Below are 22,444 nucleotides of genomic sequence, written 5' to 3'. Positions count from 1 at the left end.
AATAATTTTCTAATTTTTTCATCCACATTCTTCATCCCTTATAATCATAAATGTTAACCTCGAATGATCTTAATTCTTCTCTTTTTCACTCAAGCAAACTATTTTTGAAATTTTTTTCTAAATTTCGTATTGCGTTTAACCATTATGCTATTGCATTACATGTTATTTTTATTCTTCCGATCTTTTTTATCTCATAGAATACATTAAAGATCTTAATGTATTTTTCCTCTAGTCCTTCAAATGTCTATTTTATATTCTTATTTCTCATAATATTCAATTAACATTGACTAAGCATACACACCTACTATGTCCTGGGCAAGATGATGCTAAATGAAAAAAATTACTAGTTTTATACTTATTTTTCAAAAATGCCGCCTTATCAAATATGAGTCAAGAGAAGCATAACAAGGTAAACAGGAAAGGGAAATCAAAGGGACTTAATAAGCTTAAACTGTTTACATTCCTACATGGAAGGATGATACTTGTAACTCCTAAAAACTTTCATTATTGGGACAGTAGGAAGAAATATATATAGACAGAGGGCAAAGGTATGAGTTGAATATGAAGAGATGATATATATTAAAAAAAAAAAAAGGGGTGAGAGGAATGCATTGGGAGAAAGGAAAAGGTATAATGGCATAAATTATCTCACATTAAAGAGGCAAGAAAAAGCTTTTACAGTGGAGGGGAAGATAGGGGCGGGCTGAGGGGGGAGTGAGTGAACCTTATTATCATCAGAATTGGCTCAAAGAGGGAATAACTCAGTTGGGTATAGAAATCTTTCTTACTCTGCAGGAAAGTAGGAGGAAAAGGGGATAAGAGAAGGAGAGAGTGATAGAAAGGAGGGCAGATTGGGGAAAGGGGTGGTAAGAAACAAAACACTTGAGGAGGGTCAGGGTAAAAGAAGACAGAAATAAAATAAATGGGAGGGGTGGGAGAGGAAAGGATAAAGGGAAATAGCAGTAGTAACTGTGAAAAAAATTAAAGCAAGTTTCTCTAAATACAAGTCATTCCCCAATTGATAAATGAACAAAAGATATTAACAGTTTTCAAATGAAATAATCAAAGTTATTTATAGCCATATAGGAAAAAAAATGCTCTAATTCACTACTGATTGGAGGGATACAAATCAAAACAATTCTGCACTACTACATCATACCTATTAGATTGGCCAATAGGACAGAAGAAGAAAATGACAAATATCGGAGGTCATGTGGAGGAAATGAAACATTAATGCACTGTTGGTGGAATTGTAAACTGATTCAACCATTCTGTAGAGCAATTTGTAACTATGCCCAAAGATACAGACTCTCTGACCTAGCAAAACCACTACTAGGTCTGTATCCAAAAAAGATTTAAAAAAAAAAAAAGGAAAAGGACCTATATGTACAAAAATATAGCAACTCTTTTCTGGTGGCAAAGAATTAGAAGTTATGGGGATGCCTATAACTTGGGGAAAGGTTGAATAAATTGCAGTATGTGGTTATAATAGAATACTACTGTGCTATAAAAGAGAGCAGAATGTTCTCAGAAAAACCTGGAAAGACTTACATGAGCTGATGCAAAGTGAAATGTACTATGTACAGAGTAACAGCAATATTGTAAGATGATCAGCTGTGAATGACTTAATTATTCTCAGCAATACACTGAGCCAAGACAACTCTGAAGGACTTATGATGAAAAATGCTACCCATCCCCAGAGAAGGTATCTAAATACAGATTTGAAGCATAACTTTATTTTTCTTCAGTTTTTTTGTTTTCTTTTACAACATAACTAATATGGAAACGTTCTGCATGACCACTGTGAGATTCAAAATTGGATATACAAGCATTAAACTCCCCCTTTTAACTTTTCCCATATGTGTGTGTGTGTATGTATATATGTGTATGTATATATGTGTATGTATATATATATGTGTGTGTGTATATGTGTGTATATATGTGTATGTGTATGTATATATATATATATATCCCAGACCACTAAGAAAAAAGAAGCCTCTGAGCTTTAATCTGTGAGGGATTAGTTTTTATTGCTTGGGAATTAGACAACAAAAGGTGATACCAATTAGGGAAAATAGGGAAGTAGAAATACAAATGACTAATCTTAGACCTAAGCTTAGTCTATTTTCCTTTATAAAACTCACCAAATCCCAAACTGCCTGCCAGGCCAAGAACCAGCACACCCAAAGCCAAACACCAACCATGTGTTTCCTCTCACCCGCGCGCACCACCATGGCTAAATTTAAAAGCCAGAGAGCGAACTTCCGAACTTCCATTCCTCCCTCACTTAAGCTGGAGTCCCAGAAGTTCGTCATGGTCTCCTCCCCAAAAGGGAGGTCCTTCAAAAGCCACTTCAGTTCCATGTGAAATCTCTCAAATGATTCAGCTAAAACTTCCAATATGTATCTTTACCACAAATAATTTTTTACCATACTACACATGTATAACTTATATTGAATTGCTTGCTTTCTCAATGTGGGGGGAGGGAGGAAAGAAGGGAGATAATTTGGAACTCAAAAGTTTTAAAATTGAAAGTTTAAAATTGTTTTTAAATGTAATTAGGGAAAAATAAAATACTAAATAAAAAATGCTTCCTTATACATCATTTCTACCTTTTTTAATCTTTTGCTTTCACCATCTTTCCACATTTTTTTCTATAAGTCTTTTACTTGGGAAAGTGGAAATGTAAATAATTCATATTCTTTTGATAGTTACCACACTAAAGCTACATGATACTAAGCAACAATTCCACATTTATCCTATCTAAATGGCCTTCTTCCAGAGGCAGCTCAACAATCTTTTGAGATAGCTTACGCTCCTATATAGCATTATATGTTAGAAAAGATCCATTCAGGGGCAGCTAGGTGGCGCAGTGGATAGAGCACCGGCCCTGGATTCAGGAGTACCTGAGTTCAAATCCGACCTCAGACACTTAACACTTACTAGCTTTGTGACCCTGGGCAAGTCACTTAACCCCAATTGCCTCACTAAAAAAAAAAAAAAAATTAGAAAAGATCCATTCACATAAAGGAGACTAAGCATCTTGCTGGTAGAAATTATGTATATCTGATGTTAAGAAATGGCAAACAGAGAACCATTCTCTGGTTCTAGTAGTTTAGAATCATCCATTTAGATCCAGAAAGAATTCTAGAAGCCATCTAATATAATCCCCTCCTTTTAAAAACTAGGAGATGGTTCCAGAAGGCTTACATCATTTGTCCAAGGTCAAAGAGATAGTAAGTAAAAGACCTGGGCACCAAACCTATTGGTTCCAAATCCAATGCCCTTTCCATTGTATAATACAGCCTCTGGTTTATATAAGTAATCTATCTTATAAATCTTCTATTAGTAAACCTTTTCTTCTAATCTTCCCACCCTACTTTCCTGTCTGTACATTTCTTGTTTTGTTTGTTTGTTTGTTTTTGCAGGACAATGAGGGTTAAGTGACTTGCCCAGGGTCACACAGCTAGTAAGTGTCAATAACCTGAGGCTGGATTTGAACTCGGGTCCTCCTGAATACAGGGCCGGTGCTTTATCCACTGTGCCACCTAGCTACCCTGTATGTTTCTTAATATTCTATGTGGAGACAGTTTGTAAAGTGAAAAGAATACTGAACTTGGAGCTCTAGTCTAGACTTAGGTTCAATTCTCACATTTCTCATTCACCAGATAAATAACTTACTCAAAATGTCTCTGGATTTTACTTTCCTTGTATATAAAATGAGAAAGTTGAACTATTATGTTTTCAAGGTGCAGTAACATTGTGAATTTCTGTGATTTCTTTCACCTTCTCTCTTCCTCTAGTGTATGAGTATCAGACAGGCTTTCTTCACCCTCTATTTTTTCTGTTTTGCTTTATTTAACATAACTGTTAACATTCATATTTCATTTCACATTTCATTCATATTTACATGCTGATTTATTTTATTTTCAAATGGTGACAGGGGGAGACCTACTAGTAGAAGTGAGACCAACTGAAAAAGGGACAAAAACCAAAAAAAAATACCAAAAATGAGGTAGGTGCTTGAGAAGAAAGTAGGGAGAAGAGAAGCTGCTCTGTGTATAAGAAATTATAAGACTGAAATACCCCTTGGTTCCTTTTTCTCTCTCTCTTTTTTTTTTTTTGTGAGGCAATTTGGGTTAAGTGACTTGCCCAGCGTCACACAGCTAGTAAGTGTTAAGTGTCTGAGGCTGGATTTGAACTCAAGTACTTCTGAATCCAGGGCTGGTGCTCTATCCACTGCACCACCTAGCCGCCCCCCTTTTTCTCTAAAAAAAAAAATGTTTCTTTAATTTCAAAGGCCATAATTTTTTTTAATATTCTTACTTAAGCTATGTGCTAAGTATAAAAATCTGCCGAGGAAAGTCTAAATCAGGACAATAATCCTTATAAAAATTGTCAACCTTATGGGCAGCTAGGTGGCGCAGTGGATAGAGTACCGGCCCTGGAGTCAGGAGGACCTGAGTTCAAATCCAACCTCAGACACTTAACACTTACTGGCTGTGTGACCCTGGGCAAGTCACTTAACCCCAATTGCCTCACCAAAACAAAAAACAAAAACACAAAGCAAATAAAAATTGTCAACCTAAAAAATACATCAAGTTGCATTATACTCTAAGCCTATTCAATTAATCACATCTGTGACTAAGCAAATTTTTTGTAAACCTAATTTTGGATTAAAAGTCTAAAGCATATGATATGATAAGTCTAAAGCAAATTGATATGTACAGAGTGCATAGTCTTGTAGATAAAAATTTTAATTAATCAAATGATACACACATATCAACCAACAGCCAATCTCAAATTATACCCATGTGTTTTTGTTGTTGTTTTAAACTCCACTGCAACCAAAGGATTTTCATTTAAGAAACTGTATTATATAATTCTTATCATACTTGCCACATGTCAGGATATTTCCAAGAGAAAACACATCTGAAGTTCCATTTCTGGATTCCAGGAATGTCACATTTAGCTCAGGGACTGGCAGCAGAACCCAGGACTCCTCATCTCTCCCTTTCCATTGTGACCCTCTATATAGCTTCTGACTAGGTTTCTAGCCTCTGCTAGTCTACTGCAGATCAAGCCTCAGCTTCATTGTTCTTCCTGTCCTGAAAACAATCCCACAAATCTCTAGATGCTTTCTAAGAGCACTGATGTTCTTAGAAAGCAAAGGGAAAATAGGCGATTTTAAAAATCCATTAACCTATTACTTTTTTAAAGTTTTAAAAAGTGTTTTACTTACACTGGTCTTGTACGCAGGTAGTGAAAGTACTATTATTACTGTCATTATTATTATTATTTCTATTTTACAGATCATAATAGTGGCCGAACCATGGTAAGAAACTTGCTTGAGATCTCTCAGCAAAGAAGCATCAGAATTAAGACTTGGAATCTACGCCTCATACCTCAATTCTGGTGCACCACTGTTGGCTTTGAGTGTTCTCAAAATAAGACATCTAGCATTCAAGTGAATGTAAGCAGAAATAAACCTCATCTTTCTAACTTCTTCCACTGTAACTTAACCTTCACTTTTGTTCTTGAAAACCTTATCCAGTCCCTATATTAATCTGCAGCTTGCACTCCTGGCTCCTCTCTGACAAAGATGGCTGCTAACCAATTAGCTTGGGCGGGGGGTGCTTAGCCCCAGGTTCTCAATGAGAGAGGCCTTTTTTATATACCGGGGAAGTTAGACAATTGGGGAGAGAAGCTACAGAGACACTACAGAGAAAGGAGACAGCTAGGAAGTGAAAAAGAGGACCAAGATGGGGTCGGTCTGTATGGAGAGCAGGCACCACTGACAGTGAAAGGGAGTTACTGGAGGAGTGAGGTGTGGCTGCAGAGGCAGCATCGGCCAGCATACCCTCAGAAGAGAGAGATATGTAGGTGGCAGGAGAAAACGTTAAAATGCAGTCAGGTCGTATATTTCTTCCTTTTATTTCTAAGTTTGTTTCACCTAAATAAACCCTGTGTTTGAGTTAAATTGAAAGAGGCTTCTTAATCTTTTTTTTTTTTTAAATCAGTCTGGGAGAGGCAGTGGGCGAGTGAGAGCCCAATTGGCTCTTCCCATATTAAAAACTAAAAGCAGTCAGATAGCCAGCTAATTTGAGTTACAAAAGTTCACAGATTATGACTAACAGGCCAGTTATAATTTTTCAGCTAGATATAATTTTACAGATGCTAACAGTTATTAATTTTAGAGATTAGCAGTTATAGTTAATTTTTTGACAATATTGTTAAAAGGAATTTGCTTGCCCTTATACTGCCCTATACTCGTGAAAGAAAAAGTCCAGTCTCTCTCACCTTTATACAAATATGTATGTAGGAAAACAGAGAAAGCTCATTTTTTAAAATGCACAAAAACTGAGTACCAAGTATGTGATGCCACACATTTCTAACATTTTATTTGTGGAAATAATTTTAACTTTAAACCCTAACATTTCAGGATTTATATATTATATATAACATACAACATACCTAATATTATATATACAATATAGTAATATGAATCTAAATTTTATAGTTAACAAAGGTACTTAACTAAACCAATAGTACTATAATTGCTTTTTAATAGGTGACTTAGGCACAAACTATCTATCTCCTTGTTTGAAAGGGCTACTTAAGTGTGAGCTCATATTGTTTTCAATAAATATTGCTGCCTCTATGGAAAGATAAAGAAACAAATGTTTTGAACCAGACCTACAATTTCATTAACATAAGGAGCTCCCAATAAGGAAACTTTTGTAATTCTGTCTACCGATGCATATAAGCAACATCTCTGTAGCTTATAGTCTTTATAAGACTTGTATAGAGTACACTGAGAGTTTAAAAGACCTATCCACCCAGTATGCATCAAAGGTAGACTTTAAACCTAAGTCAACTGTGACTTCAAAGCTAGCTCTCTATCCGGTAAGCAATACTGAAAATTGCTTTTCCCTATATATAAAGTTATCTCTCTATAAAATCTGTTGAATCTCTCCTTTAGGTGGTCTCCTTTCCAGTATATTAAAAAGTGTTACAATGTGACATCTGCTCTCTCTCATACGAGAAAGAAAGTCCAACTTACCTAACTGGTTTGTTCTCTGGGCTTACGTCTTTAAAACCCATTTCCTCCAGTTTGCATCGCCTATAAAGTTCATAATGTCGAGTATGGGTTTGTTCTCTCAGGTCCTCCATATTTGTGCAAATAAGCATTTCACGGAGCTTTACAAAGTCACAGTGATTTTCATTTTCAACTAGTCAGAAAAAGGACAATAGGAAAAGTTGTATATAATGTAAACATTTGAAATAACTTATAAATTACAAATTTAATAAGTAAGCTGTGGTCTATTACAGGTATTCTTAAGGGCAAAAGAGCTATATTGTACTTAAAATATAAGCAAAAATAATTAAGAAATCAGGAAAATGTTAAAATTTAATATCTAGTGGGTAGATAGCATCTTATGCTATTTTCTTTTTCTTTCTTGCCCAGGGTCATACACCTAGTAAGTGTGAAGTGTCTGAGGCTGGATTTGAACTCAGGTCCTCCTGAATCTAAGGCCAGTGCTTTATCTACTGTGCCACCTAGCTGCCCCCCATCTTATGCTATTTTAAAATCATCTGCTGGCATATTCTATATGCATATATAACACAGATATAGTTATATCATTCTATACTAGGTACTCTATTAAGAGTCCATAAATGTCATCAAGCCATTTTATCTAGTGCTGATTAAGTGATTTAACAATTGCTATTCTCAAAGTAGTAAAAGTCTAATGATAGTCCCAAAATTCTGAGCAATCTTAGTCAAATGGTGCCCATAGAGTCATATTACTATATTACACATGACACAAAGTATATTTTCCCTATAGCTTAAATGTGTTTTGTCCAAATTAGTATAAATACAATATAATATGTTACAATGACCAATATTTTTAAACATTTCTTACATTAAGAAAATACATAGTTTGGGGGCAGCTAGGTGGCACAGTGGATAAAGCACTGGTCTTAGATTCAGGAGGACCTGAGTTCAAATTCGACCTCAGACACCTGACACTTAACTAGCTGTGTGACCCTGGGCAAGTCACTTAACCCTCATTGCCCTGCAAAATAATAATAATAATAATAAGTTTGATATCCAACAGTGAAATACATATTGTATATAGCATACACATGTGTATATAATAACTCAGTTATATTTAGGATCCAGAAGAAGTGCCAAGTCTGACAGGCACTTGGAAAGGTTTGTTCTATGGTCCCAAGAACAGACCGTCCTCTTAGGACCAACTGAGCAAAGAGGCTTAACACCAAAAGATTTGTCCCCACAACAAATCAATCAACAAGCATTTAGTAGGTTCCTAATATGTGCTGGCCCAGATAACTTGGGGTGGGGGAGGAAGGAGACAAGGCATAACACTTCAAAAAATAGAAATTATGATCTCAAAAGAAATAGCCACACCAATGAAAACACCAATCCTTTGGTTGTGGTGAAGTTTAAAACAACAACATCAACAAAAACACATGGGTATAATTTAAGATTGGCTGTTGGCTGATTAAGCATGTGTGTATCATTTGATCGATTAAAACTTTTACCCACAAGACACTGTTCACTATACACTCTGTACATATCAATTTGTATAGAAATCTGTATACATTCAAATTGTTTAGTTTTACTTTTTGAAGATTTTAGATCCATCTCTCCCCAAAAAAATTTAAACCTTTTTGTATAATTAATTATCTATAATAATCACTACTTTGATCAAAAAACTAGATGCAAATTCCATTTTACTTAGATTTCTAAATAAATAAATAAAATAGCTACTAATAATGATTAGAATAATGCATCTTATTGAAAATTATAATTGTTATACTATGACAAACTATGCTCAAAACAATCATACAAATACTTGTTCATATTCATCATATCTACCTTGAACAATGCCCCATGGGTACTGACGAGCTTTAACCATCTTATTCCCAAGTTTGACCTCTTCCATACTGCCCACAACAGCAAATGGCAAATGTCCCTGAAAAAGATCTCATTTTCAGTTTCACATTCTCATATCCATGTGAAAACAGATACACCAATGTCTCCAAGTATTTGGATGAAAAGAATATCATAATGAAATTATGACTTAAATTTGTAAAATTAATTTCACAGCTCATGAATTTATCCTTATTAATAAAAATTTACATAAACTATAATTTATGTTTTATACATTATAAATTATCACAATTATATTTTTCTAACATTATATTATTTATATAATTATATGACAGTAAATCTTTTATAAATACCCAAATTAAATATAAAGGATGTATGAAGAAAGACACTATCTGCATCCAAAGAAATAACTGAAAAATAGACGTATAGAATATTTTTACATATATATACACACCTATTTGTGTCTATTGGTAGTAATCTCTAGGACCCAGGAGGATGGAGTGGGGGGGGGGGAGCTGATATGATAATGTATATTTGAAATTGTGCATAGTAGATTTGTTTTTTATTTTACTATATTGTGGAAATGCTTGTTTTATTCTGTAAATTAAAACTAAACATTTAAAAATATTAATTTTCTATATATATACCAAATTCAAATTCATCAAACATTTATTAAATGCTTACTTTGGTCAAGGCACTGAGCATGACACTGAAGATAAAATGTAGCCCTTATCCTCAAGAAGCTTTCTAAATTTTACTTCCAGCTTATATTAACTTAAAGCTGACTGTATAGCAGCCCCTAAAACAAATTGGGCTTTAGATCTTGACAGGTAGATGATTTAAAAAAAAAAAAGATAAGTAAATTACTTTTCCACTATGTAAATGTCAGTTATTATTAACTTTTGCATTGCTTCTAGTCTAATTGACATACCCAGAAACTCAAAAAACTGCTTTAGATCAAAGTAGATACATAACTGGCTAAATGAATATTCTGAAAGAATAGATAATAATGAATCATCATAGGGGTTGTAGAAGGAAAAGCACAGTGAATACTGTATATACTAGTTGAGTTCTATAAGAGTTTACCCTAAATTTTGTAACCAAAGTAATCAATTAAAAATGCATTTCTGGGATACCTACTGGACATAAAGGTCTCATGTGGAATTCAATGAGTGAAAAAAAATTTTTTTCCTTATTGGAAAATATACTTAACTCATTAAGAAGATATGGCCTATAAACAGGAATGTTCTGGTAAATGTTTAATGACCAGCTCTCTGAGAGGAAAAAAAAAAAGATCCGTGTACACAGAACAGATTTTAAAATTTAACCTGGATTATGAACATTTTCTCCATCACCTTAAGTACAGGCAGTCAACAAAACAATAAAACAAGCCCTGATTTTTAGTCGGACAACTTCTGAGGTGTAAATTCAAACATATTTAATAATTAGTTCGAGCTAGCTCCAGCACACTTGTCTATAAACTAGAAAGATGATTAATAACTTAAACTAGCATATTATAAAGGACCAAATAAGTAATAGACAATAAGTGCTATAGAAAAGAGGACAACAGAGAGGAAGAAATGAAGTAATCAAGTTTTGTAGGTTGGGATGTTAAGACTTGGACTAGGATTTGAAGAATATATAGGATTTCCACTGGAGGGCAGAGAAATACCAAGCAGAGACACGAACAAAGGCTGAAAGACAAAACTGCAGAAGGACGTGTTTGGCTATCATTAGCGAGTCATAAAACATGTCTTTGAGGCAAAGCTGTGTTGGTAAAAGAGACCATTTAGTTTGAAGGAAAAAAATGCCAATAAAGAATTTATATGCTTCTCAAGTTGTGAATAGAGAGCCCCAGAAGTGCTCCCCAGAGAAGATGCTGGCTATCTCAGTGTGCCAGGCTCCAGTCAGCAGTTTCTCTTTTGAGAACTGCCACAGAAATGTAGCCCTTGAAGCCAAATTTGCAACAACAACAAAAAAAGGGGTTTGGTGATGGTGGTATAAGTTTCTAACAGCTGGCAAAGCAGACATAACCATCATGGGAATAGTATAAAACGACTGCTTATAGCTCTTGGGGTAGATAGAGGAACAACAGAAAGAATGGTTGATGCTCATCAGAGCTATTCAGAAATACTTTGTATTTCTGAAAATCTATTGCTGTGCTGCTGTGACCTAAGTGGACAATGACATGAACCCAGGTGATTTCTAACTTGAAAATCTACTCCCTTTCCAAAGGATTGTTACTTATAATCAAATGTTTAAACAGATGCTTTTTGGGTATCATGGCTGCATGGAGACAGCCTTGGTTTTAGGTAGAAAAGATGTGACTGGATGGACTTCACCTCTACAAATATCTGTCCTAATGGATAAAATTGCCTCATGTCACCATGGGTTCTGGGTCCTCATCAGCTGTAATTGAAGACAAGTTTAAACCAGACATAAAGAAAGAAGAAGCCAAGAAGAGATCATTTCAACTGATTATCTCTATTGTCTTGGGGCCTGAGAGCAATGGAGATCTTTGTTATCATCAAGACCAAGTTGGACTTCCTTTACCCATTTGATATAACCAATAAGAGGAGCAGGTTTGGCAGATACAACTGTGAGAGAAAGGGATATACAGTTTCACCAAGAAAGTGATTTCCCTGGAAAATGAAGCATTGGATGAAACAGTAAAGGCAATGGAGACTTCCTTGAAAGGGCTTGTTCATCAACCAAACTACTGAACCAGAAGTTTGTGGGGGGGTCACTGTCAAAAATTATGTTAAAAAAGTAAAAATATACACATGTATTTATAATATTTATTATATCGTGTATACACACACACACACACACACATATCCATGTGTATACACAGATATTCTGTTTTCATTGAAGACAGTAAAAGAACCAAATCAACTCAAAGGTTCCTTCCATTTTTAATTTATGATGGAATCAGTTTAAATTTTCCTTAGACATCAGGATGCTCACCTTGACGTCAAATAATTAAAGCATTCTAGAATGCTTCGACAAAGAAAGTCGTAACCACACTCCCCTTTTTTTAAAGGCAAACCATACTTATGGAAATGTAAACTAGTTTAGAAGTTCCTTCCAGCCCTGAAGGGGCTTGAAGAATAAGGACAGGAAGAAATAATTCTTAAGAACTTAAAAACATCCATATCATATGTTCAAAGTTTTTTAGCTGAAGGAAAGTAAAGTCAGAGCACATTAGTAGCTGATAATAGTAGCTATAAATTGTGTTTCTATTTGATTTATAAAATATATTCAAATATTAAGCTCTTACATTCATTGAGGAGTTAATTTGAGAAATTGTTTCATCATCCGTTGGAAACTGGTATATCTGGACTCCGTTGCTGACCAATTCACTCATCAGTTTGATCTTAAACTTCTGTAATTCGGTTTTAGAAATTGTATCTGCTTTGGCAATCACAGGAATGATATTTACCTAATAACATTCATTTAAAAAAAAAATCAGACAACCAAAGATTTTTTTTTAATTTTTATATAAAATCTATCCCAGTCAAAATGAAGTCTGATTATAAATGTTTTTTACCTTAATAATCATGAGGATCTTATGTTTGCAGCATATAATTTATGTACCACACAAACTATAGGTGCTTATCTTGCAAACAGTGTCCAAAAAAAAGATCTATAAGATTAATTTTTCATTTTGTATCAATCTACCTAGGTATAGAAATCTAGGTTTTTCTTCCCAAACTTCTACTCCAAAAAGTTCAGGTAATAATAATGTAAGTGACTATTTAAATCTTGTGGTTTAATCCACAAGATAGTTCTACTTTTCTTTTAATTTAGATGCTGAGAGATAAGGGTCAATCCTATGTTAGAAGCTATCCCAATATCTTCAAATATTTTTGATATCACAGTAAAGACATTAAGGGATATTAAAATATCCAAAAATATTTTAAAATATCCCAATCATTGAATAAATGAAAAAGAGGGATAGCTATTAACTGAGTTGTATTTTGCATCTGGTCCCCTCCCCTCACACCATCAAAGTAGTTATATCTATGAGACATGCCCCATTCCCCCATGTCCCTTTTTCCAATGAGGTGTTAGTTTATTTGCTATGCCTCCCAAGAGCATCTGAGTTTTTAAACATTAAAAGCCTCTGACTGTGTGACCCTGGGCACTTAACCCTCATTGCCCCAGAAAAGAAAAAAAATCCTGAGACTCGAATGAATAAATGTATACTAGTACAATTTCAGACCCTCTGATAGGCTAGTAATAGGAGAGATCTTTTGAGGAAGAAGGAAAAAACAAGTTTTGCTTATTATTATTATTATTTTATTATTGTTATTATTCATTCAACTGCACAGCAATTTTGGCTGTTCACTTTTACAGGCGAGAGCTTAAGGTTGTTACAGTAAAGTGTCAAAGTCTACAGTACAAAGCACTAACACAGTACTTAGAATCTATTTTTTCCTTCCCTTATTCCCTCTCCACCAATTTCCAATAAATCACCATGTGATTTTTGTTTAATTAACATCTATTTGTCCTACTAATGATAAATTGCCTATCAAATGAATGTAAAAAATCTAACAGCCAAGTCATTTGACTATAGAAATAACTTTCAAAGAAAATGTCACTGCTACATGTACCTTTGAAAATTTAACAGCATTCCACAATAAAAAGGAAAATACAACTCAGTTAATAGTTTTATAGCCCATTAAATGGAACATTATAATACTTTTTCCAGTCTTAGTCAATAAAATTACAGAAATCTGTGATGTGATTTGACCTTTGTGATTTGTCACCAAAAACTACAAGGAGTTTTTCCTTTTGGGACTGTGTCAAATATTTCTTGAGGTAAATAAGCAATCAAGGAGGGCTTGAAAGTCTTTTTTACTTTGTCAAGATTGTTATCTTACTCATGTTTGTGTCATAGAATTTGGCTTCCTATATTCTCTTATCTCTCACAGCTATCCCAATATCTTCAAATATTTTTGATATCACAGTAAAGACATTAAGGGATATTAAAATATCCAAAAATATTTTAAAATATCCCAATCATTGAATAAATGAAAAAGAGGGATATACACTCACATAGTAACTATGATTTAAATATGTATAAGTGCATTTTTAAATATATATTATTAGCCCCCACATAAATAAAAAAGAATAAGAAATGAGAAAATTAATAAATTAGCTGCTTTCTAAATCTTACCTTACTATCAAGGCTCTTCATAGTTAACAAATCAAGTGTCTTAAGGGAATGTCCCGTAGGTGAAATAAAGTAAAGGCAGGCATGGATGCGAGAATCATGGTAGTTAAAGAGAGACCTTTTTATCTTCAATTCTTCTTGGAGATAGGCCTCGAATTGAGCATCTATGTAATCAACTATCGGTTGATAGCTGGAGAAAAAGAATACAATTAGAATATTTTATACCATATAGTCATGTTCTAGTAAGATATTTCAGTTATACTATAGCAAAGAAGTGTGCTACATCAACAATTTTTGCAACATAATATAGTGTGCTTTCCTTTATATACAGAGTTAATGTAGCTGACGACCCATCAGGAAAGCATGCATTTCCAGAGGTGGTTATGGATTGTCCTCATTCATACATTCTTTCAGCAAGACCTCAGTGTGATGAAGGTTCATATCTGCCAGATCATTGGTTCGTTATATTTGGATATTAACCAAAGTAAAATAGTTGGCATGTCATTGATGTGTCTGGAACAATGCTTGGGCACAAGGAACTTAAAATGTATCACAATACCTAGAGTGGTGTATTAGGAAGAAAGTACCCTCAACTAGAAGTATTTGCTCAGGCATATTGATATTTAATTTTCAATTTTGAGTTTTGTACAAGGAAAAGTATTAGACCTTTTCCATTCTTGCCCTTTTGCCTGTACTTATTACTCTCCCACTCACCCCTGCCTGAAATGAACATCAAATGATTTTCAGGTTTTGGTTTTTTGTTTTTTTTTTTAAACAAGTCTGAATAAAAAAAAAAAACTTAAAGCAATTTTCACTATAAATGTAAATACCTACTATCATCAGAGAAGGTTCTGGTTAATCATTCAACTGCTTCCTGAGCAGTTGAATTAATGTGAATTACTCATTTACAAATAAAATAACTATTAAAAAATAAGTTACTAATTCATTTGCAAAGAAATTAAAACAGAATCCTAATCAGACCATTTATCATGACATTCGTCCATAATAACAGAATTACATAAAAGTGGACCACAGTAAAAAAAAATTTGTTTGTTTATAGTATATGTATATATACACAAACCTGAAATATAAAGACCACAAATTCAAAAAAAAAAAAAAAGGAAGAAAGAAAGAAAAAGAAATTATGACAGGACTATTCACTTTTCAAAAAAAAAATTTTTTATTCCACAAAACAGGAATTCTTTAAGTCCCCATTTCAATTATTATAAAATTCAACTTCCTAAAAAGCTGTAAATATAAGCTTAAAAAATAACTGTTATATGAAGAAAGGTATACTTATGTCTACTTCAGGAATTTACTCCACAGTAGAAAATTATTTATTTACATGATTCTGATATAGTCACACCCTGTTTAAACTTTTTTCAAAAATTTTCAGGGAGCTCCTAATTTCTAGGAAGAAGTGAACCTAAAAGTTTAAAAATTTGCCATCTTTGGTTGTAATCATTGTACTAACATTGAGTATCTGTCTCTAACTTCCACAAAGTCCACACAGACAATTTCTTAAACACTTAAGGTAAAATTATAAAATAATTATAATCTTACATGTAGCGACTTGTCAACATTTTCACATAAGTGGAAGATCTTTTCCTTCATTCAAACATTTTATTAAGCATTTCCAGGTTAGAGGACATCTGGCACAGTAGATAGAGTGCCAAGGCCTGGAGTCAGAAAGACTTATATTCTTGAATTCAAACATGGCCTCAGGCACTTGCTAGCTGTGTGACCCTGGTTAAGTCACTTAACCCTGTTTGCCTCAGTTTCCTCATCTGTAAAATGAGCTGGAGAAGGAAATGGCAATCCACTCTAGTATCTTTGCCAAGAAAACCCCAGATGGGGTCAACAAAAAGTTGGGAATGACTAAAATACGTTTAACTACTGTTCTAATCAATGGAAATAATATAAACAATATGATCCTTACCCCTAAAGTCCTTAAAACAGGAGGGGAGATAAGATTTGGGACAAAAATAACAAAATACAAAAGAGGTAATAAAAGCATAACTGGGAAGTAACTGCCATAGCAGAAAGACAAAATTGCAGTTCCATGAAAACAGTCTTTTTTTTTAAACCCAACAAATGTTATGTCGACAAGGAAAAACTAACCTCTCTTCTTTATTTATCTGGTCACCAAATCCCACTGTATTGACAATTGTGAGTTTCAACCGAACACTGCTTTCTTGGAGTTCATAAGTCTGTGCTTTTAGTCTTACATTTGGGTGAAAGTGTGAAGATTCAAGATCCTCAAAATTTGTGTTAAACAATGTGTCAATCAGAGTTGATTTTCCAATTCCAGTTTCCCCTGAAATGCAAAGTAACTTCATAAATATATCTGAGCACCACAGTGAGGGAAGAAACAACAAACATCCAATGATAGCTTCAGGCCTCCCAAACACTTGAAAGGATAGGGTTTAATAGTAGTAATCGGTAATAATAGCGCCCACTATGTGTCAGCTGTGCTAAGCACTTTCCATGTATGACCTTGTTTGATCCTCACAACAGCCTGAAGGGAAGGTACTATTATTTATCCCTGTTTTGTAGTCCATCGGATTCCCAGGAACCACCAAAACAAACATACATAGAACATACCAGAACTCTGGAAAAGTAGTAAAATGCTTAAAGAAATTAGGGGACTAAAGAAGTATTTCAATAATTCAAGTGTTATTTTGATTCATTTAAAAACTATAGGTCACTGTCTCAAATAGGAATTGTCACCATAAATCTATGGATTTGAATAGTGGTTCTAAATGGCTTTGAGTATGAGGACCTCTTTATAAAGTCAAAAAAGTTAAGCAAACATGAGAGTACCTGCACAAAAAGTACATGTTGACTGAGGAAAACAAATGCTAACAAAAAGCTATTATCAATTTGTAGTATTTTAGCAGTCACATATGTACACTCCAAAAGCATTTATTCTGTCAACAGCAGGTACATTTGTTTGCTGAATTAAAAATACATTTTTGTTGAAACTAAATAAAGATCAAAATTACAATACTCTGTGCATATATGGGCAACTTCTCTGCTTCCTAGGTGTCCCATTGCCTTTGGCATTCATGATTTTTTAAAAAGACTTTATGTTGTATGTTTCAGGAATGTTAAGAAATGTCTAGAAAGTCTGGCACTTACCCACACAAAGAATGTTGAAGCAAAACCCTTGTTGAATGGACCTGTTGACTAACTGATCAGGTAAACTTTCAAAACCAACATGGCCAGTAATATTTAAACAACGAGGACTATCATCCTGAGTATAAAAAGAAACCTTTAATTAATATAGAATGATAATTTTTTAAAGAATGTATATTATTAATAGAAAAATTAGTTTCCCTCATTACTACCTGTATGATTATGAGCCTGTTACTTAACTAACCCCTCTCGATCTGTTTCCTAATTTGTAAAATGAGGGCTTTGGAATAGATGACTTTTTTAAAAGTAAAGGTTATTTTATTTTTAAAAACTGACATAGGATTCTGCTGCTGAGGGGTTTTGCCCAAATAGCTGCCCCAAGCACATACGTGACCAGTCCTAGTCAGTTACAAGCTAGCAAGATGAGGAGAAAGACCTTCAAGTCTTTTGTCTGAGCCTGGCCTGAAGAACAGGATTTCTGTGTTCTCACCCAGCCTCTGTTAGTGGGCTGAGGAGGTCGAATAGATGACTTCTAAAGTCCTATTCCCTCTCTAAAATCCTATGACCATTCTGTCCTGAGATTCAAATGGATTAAATAAATCAATAAAAAAAGAAAAAGCTTTATCTACAGAATATGTCAAAAGAGCCAACTGTACAAATTCTCCTCTTTCACACATACTTTCCATACTTTAATTTCAAATAACATAATGAAATCTTGTTCTAACTGATAATGGAAGAAATTCCTTAGAAAGTGAATCTAACCTGGATCCTATCCAGGAAAATTTATTTTCTAGACTATCAAAAACACTTCAGTCATGGCTGAGGTGGGATAATTTTTGAGATAGTATTCATTATTAACTTCCAGATATATAAGAGCTATTACTACATACACTAGATAGGGATTCTATAAGCCTAGGTAAGGGATGTGAGCTAAGTCTCATCAATCAGACTATAAAATCAGTAGAACAACAATCAGAGCCAGGAAAAGGTATGATATGAGCTATTCATTAGATTTACTGTGCTGCTTCCTTGTGCCAAAGAACTTCAATTAGAGGTTGTGTTTCAAACACTAGTAAAAACCCTGATAACAAATGTTATATGCTCCCTGGAAGCTAATGTTGTTAATAATAATAATAACCTTCTAAAATTACATAAGGAAAAGTAATCAATGAACCACAGAAAATGTGAATAAAGCATAGTTCAAAGAATCTTTGCTCACTGAAATGAAGAAAAATATAAGCTAAATTAGAATCTATTTTAAAACTAAAAAAAATATCACTGGCATAGGAAGTTAGAACAAGGACCAGTTTTAGAGAACACGTGATCTTGGTATTATACATATTTTCATTTGAAGCTGACGATAGAAATATCAAAAAGGCAATTCATGAGATGGAATTAGAACATGGGGGAGAAGGGAAGTCAGAAACAGGGTATTTGGTACTGACAAACTTTGGTACTGGTTTAATTAAGTTTTAATAGAGAGGAGCTCTTCAAGAAAAAGAAGAAAAAGACAGCCAAAAATTGAGGACTGACAGAATGCCCAGTTAAGGGAATGGAAAAGCCAAAAGAGATGAAGAAGAGGTAATTCAGAGAAGTAGAAAAAAGACAAGGACATGTATAGTGCCATGAAGACCAAGGAAAGATAAGTATAAAGAAGGAATAGGTAATTCCTGAGGAAAAATTGGATAGGATGAAAAAAAACCATAAAGCAACAGAATTTGGAATTAGGAAACCACTGACAACCTTATAAGAAGCTGCTAACAGTGATGAGGTCAGAAGCCAGATATCTAGGTATTAAGCAAATAAAATGTAGCCCCCCCGAATTCGGCATTTATTATCAACTGCTGTGTGCAGAATACTGTAGTAAGCTACAGGGGGAGATATCCAACTTAGTTAAAAGACGAACCCTGCACTCATGGAGTTTATATTCTTATTATGAGGAAAACACATGAAAAGAGAAACAAAATATGAGTGCATTGCAGCAGTTTATAAAATATGTAAGGTCTAAGGGAAAATTATATTTAAAGGATAATATACAATTATCAACAAAAGGAAAGGATTCAAGCAGGCGATGGCATGTAGCTAGGTTTTAGATGATGAATAGGACTACTCAACAAGTGAAATGAGGGGGAGAAAACATAGGTATAAGGTATGAAGAAAGCCAAAGGAGGGAGAGGCAGTCAAGTTCTAAGGGCAGGGAACAGCTATTTTGTTTAAAGCACAGAATCTATAGAAAGTAATATGAGAATGTTATAAAGACAGGCATAAATGGTAAAGAAGTTTGACCTTGACTGGAAATCAGTAATAGAGACAATGAAAAGAGGAAGGAAATGACTATCTATACATAAGGATGATTTACCCAGCCGCAATATAGAAAATCAGTTAGCAAAGGAACAAAGTGGAAGGGAGAAGACTTGCTAAGAAGATATCGCATGTCTCTAGGAGGATGGTAATGAAGGTAAGTGTTATAATGATGGCAATGGGAAGAGGCAATGAATGAGAGAAATACAGAAATTGAACAGATAGAACTGGCTAATGACTAGATATGAGAAACAGTGGAAAATAAGTTATATATAACATCAATGTTTCAAACATGAAGAACTAGGTAAATGGTAGTGGTGGTTTAGGAAGATTAGCATTATAAGAGGAAGAGAGAAAGTTAAAGGAAAAAAGTGTTAGAGGTGGGGTGGTTTTTTTTTTTTGGGGGGGTGTTTCAAAAGAATGCCCAACTTATGCAGAGGAGGTAGAAGTCAATGGGCAATAAGGCAATAAGGAAGCATTGTTACAATGCCACGCCAATCAAACTACCAAAAAATTATTTAATAGAGTTAGAAAAAAAAGGCCAAGAATACCAAGGAAATCAATGGGGAAAAAAAGTGAAGGAAGGTGGGGCGGCTAGATGGTGCAGTGGATAAAGCACCGGCCCTAGATTCAGGAGTACCGGAGTTCAAATCCGGCCTCAGACACTTGACAACTTACTAGCTGTGTGACACTGGGCAAGTCACTTAAACCCCATTGCCCCGCCAAAAAAAGAAAAAAAGAAAAAGTGAAGGAAGGTAGCCTTGCCATACCATATTTCAAACTATATTATAAAGCAATAATTATCAAAACACTGGCTAAGTGGTGGATCAGTGGAATAGATTAGGTACACAAAACATTATGGTAAATCATCATAATTTATTCTTTGATAAATTTTAAAATGCAAGCTTTTGGGACAAAAACTTCATTATTTGACGAAAATTGAAAACAGCACAGCAGAAACTAAACAATATCTCATGCTATATACTATGATAAGGTCAAAATGAGTACATGATATAGAAATAAAAAGTGATGTCATACACAAATTAAGAGAGCATGGAATATTTACCTGTAAGCTTTCTATGGATAAAAGAAGAATTTAGGACCAAACAAGATATAAAGAGCATTACAAAATGTAAAATGGATAATTTTGATTACATCAAATCAAAAAGGGTTTTGCACAAACAAAATTAGAAGGAAAGGAGAAAACTGGAAAAATGTTTGCAGCAAACATTTTCTCTGATAAAGGCCTCATTGCTCAAATATACAGAGAACTGAGTCAAATAAGAATATGTCACTCATCAATTGATAGTCAAAGGATATGAACAGGCAGTTTTCAGATGAAATCAAAAGGTTTCTATAGTCATATGGAAAAATGCTCTATATATTGATTAGAGAAATGCAAATTAAAACTACTCTGAGATACCACCTCACACCTATCGGATCAACTAATATGACAGAAAAGGAATGGCAAATGTTGCAGGGAATGTGGGAAAACAGGGACATTAATGCACAGTTGGTGGAGCTGTGAACCCATCCAACCATTCTCAAGAGGAATTTGGGACAATGTCCAAAGGGCTATAAAACTGCATACCCTTTGAGGCAGCAATACCACTACTCGGTCTGTATCCCAAATAGATTTTCTTTTTAAAAAAGGGAAAAGAAACTATTTGTCCAAAAATATTTCACACACACACACACACACACACACACACACACACACACACACACACACACACCCCTCTCTGATCTTTTTTGGTGGCTAAGAATTGGAAATTGAGAAGGTTACCTATCATCTGGAAAATGGCTGAACAAGTTGTAGTATATGATTGTGATGGAATACTTCATCGATTATTAAATTCATCATTTTGGCTTTAAGTCAAGAACATATTACTGGATAAGTTAAAGCCAAGCATGTCTCTATAACTTAAGTAATAAAGTTATTTACCAGGCCTCCTGGTTAAAAATCAAATCATGGCATCATATTTAAAGGATGAGTCACATGATCATATAATAAAATATATACTCACTATTTTTTCTTCTTTGCCTGGTTGTGAGGTGGAATATGTTGTTTTTATCCCCCCAAGAGACTGAAAGACCTGAAAACAGAAAATTAAAAATTTCTTTTAAAAACCCACAAAAATACAAAAACAAGTAAAAAATAATTATGCCCAGAAAACCAAAGAACCACCAATTTTTAGATAACATTATCTCTAAGGAAGAGGAAGAAAGAGGAGGAAGGGGACTAAACTTGTGATTTCGTCAGAGTAAGGGACTCCTGGCAAAGAAACTTTACCAAAGCAAATCAGCAAGCAACTCAATTTACCACTTATAACTGTGAAAAATCAGATTAAAATATAATTGGGAGAATAGGATTCTGGTAAAAATGGTGGAGTAGGTCAGAAAACTTTTGGCTCTCCAAATTTCCTCAACAACAACAACAACAACAACAACAACAACAAAGCTGTCCTCCTAAGAGGACTTGAGAAGACCCCAAGAAAGACTTGGCCTCCAGGGGCAGAAGTTTGGCTTGAGCGAAGTGCAAACACTTCCAGCCTGAAAGTGAGGAATCAATAAACAGCAAGCCCTGTAGGCAGCTGGGGTTGGGAAGCAGCCTCAGCCTCATGAACTGTCACCTCACAGAAAGTTTGTCTGCTGAGGAGGCGGGGTTTGCACAGTTGAATAAGAGATGAGTGAAGGACCTTCCACTGTCTAGAAATACTATGCATAGTTGTGCTGACCTGACATGGTTCCAGGCTCCAGGGGAAGGGGGAGGGAGGTGCTAGGATATGCTTGGTAAGTGCAATAGCAGAGGGGCAAGGACCCTGCTGGCTGTGGCCAATTGCAAGAGATCATAGTCCCTGGTTTCATTCAGTTCCAGGGTAGAGAGGACAGCTATAGCTTACAAC

At 34.5% G+C, this 22,444-nt stretch overlaps 1 protein-coding gene across 1 annotated transcript in view; it reads right to left on the bottom strand.

The window, feature by feature from the left end:
- The window catches only part of SEPTIN10 (septin 10), a 76,810-nt gene that overhangs the window by 19,252 nt on the left and 35,114 nt on the right, over nucleotides 1-22,444 (bottom strand). Inside the window, exons 2-8 of the mRNA XM_043990494.1 lie at nucleotides 21,566-21,634; nucleotides 17,241-17,355; nucleotides 16,221-16,416; nucleotides 14,103-14,289; nucleotides 12,201-12,362; nucleotides 8,906-9,002; nucleotides 7,064-7,232 (exon numbers count right to left, since the gene is read on the bottom strand). Of these exons, the coding sequence (XP_043846429.1) occupies nucleotides 7,064-7,232; nucleotides 8,906-9,002; nucleotides 12,201-12,362; nucleotides 14,103-14,289; nucleotides 16,221-16,416; nucleotides 17,241-17,355; nucleotides 21,566-21,634 (995 nt within the window). The remainder of the gene's footprint in view (nucleotides 1-7,063; nucleotides 7,233-8,905; nucleotides 9,003-12,200; nucleotides 12,363-14,102; nucleotides 14,290-16,220; nucleotides 16,417-17,240; nucleotides 17,356-21,565; nucleotides 21,635-22,444) is intronic.

The sequence above is a fragment of the Dromiciops gliroides genome, chromosome 3 (assembly GCF_019393635.1).
Source record: "Dromiciops gliroides isolate mDroGli1 chromosome 3, mDroGli1.pri, whole genome shotgun sequence".
Lineage (NCBI taxonomy): Eukaryota > Metazoa > Chordata > Mammalia > Microbiotheria > Microbiotheriidae > Dromiciops > Dromiciops gliroides.
This window is presented reverse-complemented; position numbering and strand designations above follow the sequence as displayed.